Source organism: Sinocyclocheilus anshuiensis, unplaced genomic scaffold (assembly GCF_001515605.1).
Source record: "Sinocyclocheilus anshuiensis isolate Anshui unplaced genomic scaffold, SAMN03320099.WGS_v1.1 scaffold1133, whole genome shotgun sequence".
Taxonomy (NCBI): domain Eukaryota; kingdom Metazoa; phylum Chordata; class Actinopteri; order Cypriniformes; family Cyprinidae; genus Sinocyclocheilus; species Sinocyclocheilus anshuiensis.
This window is the reverse complement of record NW_015555792.1, coordinates 582,697-590,849: the sequence shown is the minus strand read 5'-3', so window position 1 is coordinate 590,849 and position 8,153 is coordinate 582,697. Positions and strand designations below refer to the sequence as shown.

At 39.3% G+C, this 8,153-nt stretch overlaps 1 protein-coding gene across 1 annotated transcript in view; it reads right to left on the bottom strand.

The window, feature by feature from the left end:
• Positions 1-6: 6 nt before the first annotated feature.
• LOC107674863 (SLAIN motif-containing protein-like) overlaps positions 7-8,153 on the bottom strand; it is a 28,083-nt gene continuing 19,936 nt past the window's right edge. The window contains exons 8-9 of the mRNA XM_016468990.1: positions 1,434-1,704; positions 7-449 (exon numbers count right to left, since the gene is read on the bottom strand). Coding sequence (XP_016324476.1) covers positions 380-449; positions 1,434-1,704 — 341 coding nt within the window. The 3' untranslated portion in view covers positions 7-379. The remainder of the gene's footprint in view (positions 450-1,433; positions 1,705-8,153) is intronic.

Sequence of the window (8,153 nt, the reverse complement as noted above, 5' to 3'; positions counted from 1 at the left end):
CCCCCCCCCCACAAATAAAAATAATATATCCTTCATTTCTAAAAACAGATAGACATGCAAAACCAACATCAGGTTACTCCACAGCATTTAGGAATTAAATTCCACACATTGTTTCACAAAAACAACAAGTATTACAGGACATCAAACCTTTTTCATTATTCAAGTTCTCATACTTTTCTCATACTTCCCCATTCTCATGAAAATAAAAGTATATTGATATCTGAAAATCAAGCAAAGATTAAAATGTGTTGTCGTCTTTGAATGCAAACTGTGTCTGATCCATTGTTCCTCTCATTATGGAGGCTCCGGTTTTAGGGACTCTGTGTTGATTTTTCTCTGCCATGTCTTTTTGTGGAAAACAGCTGAAGTTCTCAGGGCTTCAGTAACAACCATCTTTCCAGGCCTCGTCAGCGACGGGAGCGCACGGTTTGGTCATTCCCAGAGATCTGCTACGGAGACACAGTAACCTCAGTCCCACAGAGCTTTCTCAATGGCTACCACTGCAGTCTATCTGGGGTGCGTCTCCCAAAAGCATCGTTAGCCAACTATGGTCGCACGTTCCGTCGTTACCAACATAGTTCAACGATTCGGTGTTTCCCGAAACCATAGTTCAAACGAACATTCGCCAACAGCATCGCAAACTTACGCGGTTGAACTACAAGTCTCGAGCTGTGGTTAGAAGCATAGATTCTTGTTAGTAAGACATATGGACTTCAATAAATTCTGCTCTTGGGCACAATAAGCAAGATAACATGCAGTACGATCTACACTAACGGTCAAAAGTTTGGGATCAGAGCGATTTTTAATGTGTTTCACAGGAGTTTCTTCTGCTCATCAAGGCTGCATTTATTTGATCAGAAATACAGGAAAAAATGTAATATTGTGAAATATTATTATGATGTAAAATAAAGTTTTTCTATTTTAATATACATTAAAATATAATTTATTTCTGTGATGCGCAGCTGTATTTTCAGCATCATTACTGCAGTCTTCAGTGTCTCATGATCTTCAGAAATCACTCTAATAAGCTGATTTATTATCAGAGCTGGAAACTGTTGCTGCTTCATGTTTTTTTGGAACCTGTGATACTTTTTTCAGGATTCTTTGGTGAATGAAACGTTAAAAATAAGAGCATTTCTTTAAAATAGAAATCTTTTCTAACAATATAAAGACACTTCTTTAAAAAACATTAGTAAATTAGTCATCAGGTGCCATGTTCAATACAGCAGCATCTTAGAGATGTCTAATCGGATAAATAGCAGAAGTTATGACGTCATTAGTCAATGGCCCTATGTTGTTGAACTAATGTGGTTCAAACGACGGAGATGCGACGGTGTTCGGGAAACAGTCGTGACTCGCTAGTTCGTGGTTAATGTTAATGAGCGAGTTGCGTCGCTGTACGGGAAACGCACCCCTGGCTGATCTCGACTCACCTCCTGGGCGTCTGTGGAAGTCTGCCTCTGGATGAAGGTGAAGCGGGTGTCAAGCCTCTTCCTGGCGTTTGCCGGGCGACAGCAGCGGAGTATGACACCCCGTTGTTGGGCCCGGGCGACTGCAACCTCCTCAGCCCTCCCTGGGCACTCGCTGGCCCTTTGGCCTGCTGTCGCAGCGCAGACATCGAGCTGACGGGGCTCAGGGCTTTCATGGGAGTCCGCAGATAGAGAGGGGACTGGCCATCAGCCCTCATCCTCGCAGATGATACACCTACAAGAGCAGCCAATCACAAACACTCCTGTCAAGTCCACAGCAATTACATTAATAGTGAAAATATACAAGACGATGTGTTTTACCCAACGGTCTAAATTTTACAAAACGCGCAAGAGACTTTCACACTGACAAAAATCCAAGAAACGGGTTCAGAATCACAAGCCATTATTCTGCCCAGGCAAGCAGAAACCTGGCCCTTATTTTTAAAGACATGTGCAGAACGATCCTAAATGGGTTTCCCAAACGCTCCTACAAATGATTTTGAAAATGTTCGTGAATGCATCCCTTTTTTGCAGTTATCTTAAATTGAAGCGCAACCATCTACAGAACACCCACAAAAATCCCTAATAGTTCAGAAGTACAGCACTGGGCAAGAAAACCAAGAGAGACACTTTTGGAAAATGTGTATATATGTGTGTGTGTGTGTGCGTGCGTGTGTCTGTGTGTGTGTGCATGTCTGTGTGTGCGTGTCTGTGTGTGCGTGTCTGTGTCTGTGTGTGTCTGTGTGTGTGTGTTAGAGAGAGAGAGAGAGAGAGAGAGATATTCCAGGAATTCACAAACATAATGATCTAATTCAGTGATGCAATTATGACAAAGCAGTTAATATGATTTGTGCCTTTAATAAATGCATATTTAACATGATTCTGTACATTTCGATTTCAATAATGTTGACTTATTTTAATTTAATGGTATGAGCGCAAACAGTTTGTAAAAGTTTTCTTCCGTGATGTGAAAAAGAACATTTTCACATCAGTTTTTTCCTTTAGTAAACCTTGATCTGTTCCTCACTTTTGACCTGGACCATTGGAGGGAAACGTTGAGCTGGAAGATGTCTTGGTTATGCCATCTGATGAACAAGCTTCTGGCCAAGGCAACAGTCTCAAAGCGAGTGACTGAAGACGACATTCCCTGAGAAAAACCTTGGATAACAGAGGTTTGTAGGGACATTAAACGTCTTAATACCAAACAGGTCTCATCTACTCACTAGTCCACTTTTAGGAGTTTAAAGGCCGAAGTATACTTCTGTTTTTACGCATACGCGAAGGGTGCATGTACAGTGTGCGTAACACAAATAAGTATGTGCATTCTGTATGCGCACCATCCCATTTTTGTAACTGTGCGTAGTTTGTACGCACAGGTCACACATGCGCATTGCTTTGGTTTTGCACTAATCAGTTGTTCCACAAGGTGGCAGCACTGGCCCGGGCCGATATTTCACAGTAGAAAATGAAACAAAAAAGACAGAACAACAACAACAACAACAAAACAGCGGAGACTGCAACAACAACAGATGACTGCGCATTGACAAACGCTTGTGTGAGAGTTATGAGAGAGCCACAACTATAGTTTAAATGAGTACAAGGACATTTTCATCGGTTATAACTTCTGGACAAAAACAGAGCAGACGCTGGAATAAGATGCCGCTTTCTAGAGCGCATGTGTCGACCACCTGGATTCACGTACACCTCAAATGGTCTATACTTTGAAAGGCTACGTGTACGACTGTGCGCGTACACTAACGTACACTTAAAAAAAAATGACGTATACTTGGGCCTTAATGCTGGTGACACTGAAGTCATGTGACTCTGGTGTTCTTTTATAGCCTACATTTAGCATTTGTACTTCTGGCAATTGTACTTAGGCTTCAAAATACATAAAAGTTGTGCTCATTTGTGAATAGGGCTGGGTAAAAAAAATATTGATTTCTTGATTTTAATCGATTGTCATTTTTACGAAACAATATCGATTCTTAAATCCCAAGAATCGCTTAGTCTAGCCTGTTTACAGTTAGCGAACGGAACATTGTAGCACACCTCCCATACAATAAATCGCATTTTAATTCGCAAAGCTTTACGATGTTACTTTTGATATGAAAAAGTCTCAGATTTCACATTCTTACCATTTTATTACAGTATTCAAACAATAAATGCTATTTTGGAGCTTATTAATGTGGAGCGAAAGATCGCTGTAGCGCCTCAGGTGCACGTGAACTGATCATCTCCGCTTTAATGCAGTTACAGCACAAAATAAACATGAAAGAATATCTGAAGGTATGATAAAAGAAAGACTACAACTTGCTGAAATCCGTAGCCTGTCTCATGTAATCGCTCAATCAGTGTTTCAACCGACGTCAATGTAACAGCTTGTAAACATGTCATGTAACGTCACATTTACCTCAGAAAAAAACATATTCTGTGACCATAAACTCATTAGTCAGATAGAGAAATGAACTCTAGAGAGGAGCATTTTGCTAAATATATGCACCATATAATATAAACTATAATTTTTACTGTTCTTCAATGTTTATGTTTGAATAAATCTGTCATGTTTTTATGACAGCCATCATTTAAATGTTTAAACGAATTGGAGTAGAAATATAATTATTATGGCTGGTAAGCGATTAAAATTTTGAATCTAATTAATTACATGATGTGGCGATTAATTATTAGACAAATTAATTGCACATCAAATTTGGCTGAGAAATTACTCCCAAAAGATAAAGTCATTGTTGTGTAAAGCATCAAAACAGACATTACAAAAAAGTAGCTTCAGCAAGAAATATTTTGTTTGATAAAATGTATTACATATATTATTTTAGACCATGAGGGTGAGTAAATGATGACACAATTGTAATTTTTGGGTGGGTGAACTATACAATTAATAACTTATTTTATTAATTTTATTATTTTTACTATGGAAATTATTTCTTTAATGAAATGATACTCTAAATAATAAACTAAAACTGCCAGTAGGTGGTGGTAAATGTCTTAATGATTAAGTCATCGAGTCGAATCATCGAATCGCTCTCGCGGTACTTTGATGTCACACATCGATCGATCTGTGCAGCGCCACTTCAAATCCAACGTGCCAAATGATTCACCCAATTCATTCAAAACGTGCATTAAGAAATGAAATGCTGCTGTGTGTTGCTCGGAGGTTTTGTCTTTATATTTTCGTTGGCAAAATTTAGCAAAACAGACAACATTGTGTCTAAAATAACACAATATTAACTTCTTACTTACTGAACTGTTGTATAAGATCAGTATCGCATTTGCACTTGTGTGATATTGCTTAAAGGTGGGGTAAGCGATTTTTCAAAAACGCTTTAGAAAACTGATTCGGGCCGAGTAGCAAAACAAACTTGTAGCCAATCAGCAGTAAGGCAACAGCTAAAGTCTGTCTAGTACACTGGACGTGACAAAGCGACCGTTGAAAATCATTTGAAATTTGTGTTAATACGTCATGAATAGAACGCAGCAGCAGTTTTCTGTCGGGGATTTGTCGTGCCGCGCCGCATCCAGTGCAGACCATAGATATGTATATATATCTCTGGTGTAGACAGCATCACTGATTATAATGGGTTCTACAGTAATATTTTTTTGTGCCGCACCACTCGCATCCGGTGTAGACACGGTGTAACATTGGTTTTGCTTTGTTTCACAGAACTAATCGTTGCCTGGGTTGCGTATACGTATTATACTATTATAGATCAGTGGGCGAGACCCTTTTGGGGTAGGGGCGTGTTTGTTTTTGTGATTTCAAATGTCAACATTGGCTACCAGAAATCGCTTACCCCACCTTTAACTATATGATGTAAACTTGAGACAAAAACTCAAACAGATGCATTTTTGCCCCATATCTTGAATTTTAGGGATATTCTAACTGTTCTCTAGGCTTCATCACGCAGTAAGTTGTTGCTCTGCCTCATATTTGTCATCAATCAACTGTATGAAATGTCAGATGACCCACATAGGTCTGGGGCGGGGCAAGTGCGTTAAATGCGTTAATTTTAACGCGTTATTTTACCGTAATTAATTAATCTAATTAACGTGTTAAATTACCAGACCTGATAATTATGTAATGTTTACTATTATAAAAAATTTCATTGAGTGTAATTTAAGTATTTTTATATAAATCAGTTAATTTTAACCTTTAATATTATAGTAATGTAGTGCCAACTGACTCTCGTGTATATTTTACAGTATTAGTTTAGAGATTTTTTTTTTCTTGAAAAATTTTGGCATGTACTGTACCTGACATATCCAGAATAATCTACATTGAATTGAATCTAAACGAAAATCGAATTGAAAGCTTGTAAGTCAGAATCGAATCATGAAATCTGTGTCAAAACCCAGCCCTATTTGTGAAGATTATGCTGAACATGTGAGAATCATTAATTTTTGTTGTTTTGCATATCAGGATGAACTAAACACTGGATTTTCAGAAGCATGGGAATGTCATGGCACAGACTCTTGACGGCCGAAGACAATGTTATTGTGGGTCTGTTATTGTAGGGACATGTACTTTACATTTTCAAACCCCAAAAAATGACGCTGAACAAAACTGTGATTGGCTGTGACATGTCTGTCAGACGGCTGAAAGCTGCGATTGAGTCCAGACCCTCCTGCTGTCAATCTGAATGTCCGGCTACACACGACTTGTGTGACAGTGACACTAACTTCTGAGCTAGCCTACAATAATCCATCATCGCTGCAGGCTCTATTAAAGACATGATAGAGTGGCTCAAACTGCCACTACCGATTCAACAGGTTTTAGGAACAGACTAACGGCGTGAGAGAGAGAGGACGGATGGGACAGGAGGAGAAACTGACCCAGCAGTGTATTGTCAGTTCAGCAATGGTTTAGAGTGAGGGAGTGATCAGACAGAAACCTTCACCCCTCTTCAGTCCTCAGGACCATGATGATGTGCCTTTAAAGGGATACTTCACCCAAAAATTTAAATTCTGTCATTAATTACTCGCCCTCATGTTGTTCCAAACCCGTAAGACCTTCATGTTCGGAAAACAAATTAAGATATTTTTGATGAAATCCGAGAGCTCTCAAAGATCCTGCATAGACAGCAACACAACTGCAATGTTCCCAGGTCCAAAAACGTATGGACAACGTTAAAACAGTCCATGTGTCATCAGGGGTTCAACCGTAATGTTATGAAGCCACAAGAATACTTTTTGTGTGAATGAAGTCATTATTTTTTGTTTTCTTTGCGCTGAGCTCCTCTGAAACCACACACACGGCCTGCTTAACACACTCACAACACTCGCATGCACAGTCCTCTCCTCTCCAGGTGAGTGCAATCAACCACTGGTGAGTGCAATCAGCATTAAAGGGGTCGTATCATGCAAGGTCCACCTATAAGCTTTAGCCTTTATCCAGAGCCTTCATGACTTCTGAACATCTCTTCATATGTGACATTAGTAACAGTGCTTTGTTGCGAGCTGCAGCTTTGCTGTCAGATCAGTCAATAACAGCATCTTCGCAAAGTTGTGCTTTTGTGCTGAAATGTGCCGCTCGAGGTGTCAAGATCAGACTGAAGTGATCAGGGACTTTCTTTCAGCTTCATTTTATCATTAGTTCTTCTAGTATTTAGTAGAGGTGTAACGGTACACGTATTGAGTACCAAATATTTTCAGTACGGGTCTTTTGGTTCGGTACGCATGAGTGCCGAACAAATACAGTGTAGCTTTAGCCACTGCACAAGTGGAAATTCATTGGAAACTTTCAGTTTTATATATTGTTACTTTTGATAAGAAACAAAGTCTCATCTTTCAAATTCAAACATTTTTTGAGTTTTTGAGTTTTGGCGCTCTTTGATGTGGCGAGACGGATCGCTGTATAAACGCCTCAGTCCCAACAGCAGCGTGATCATCCCTTCATCTCTAGGGCTGTGCAATTAATCGAAATACGGTTTCGATTTTGATTTCAGCCTCCGACGATTATGAAATTACAATAATCGAGATAAAACGATTATTGCGCCCCATTCCGCCCCCTTCCTTGCGATTTCACTCCTCCATAAAAGCCCAATTTCACGTGCAAATCAGTAAAATCATGTAACCTAACTTGCGAAATGTGACGTGCCTGATTTATTAATGTTGATTAGATTTATTCATGTTTTTGAAAGTGCAAACTTGCGCTGTCCCTCGGGAGGATTACTGTTTATGCGCTCAGAGACGGAACAGAACACGTACTGTAAAGTCAACTTTTAGCTAAATGGTCAAATGCACGCAAAAATGTGTCAAAATGCCGCGCTTAGTGATTATTCACATAAACCCTCATCGGTTATGTAATAAACGTAAACAGTTGAGAATGAAAATACGAATCGTTCTCAATATTAAAGAATAGCAGAGTCCACACCACAGCTATAACGATAAAGACAAAGAGAAACGATATCATCTAGAACGATTTTTTTTCAGCTGATAAACGATAAAAACATTGACAGCCAATCAGATTAAATCTTACTATCACGAGCTCGAGAATTTAAAGAGGCAGACGAGACGAGCGTGCGCTTAGAATAAACTGACGATATCGTCCGCTGGTGTGGACGCTAATATAGTTATCTTTATAGTTATTGTTCTTGGTGTAAACGGGGCTTAACAGTAAATAGGATCCATGCGGCTCTTAAAGTGACATCAGGCTTTATTCCTGCT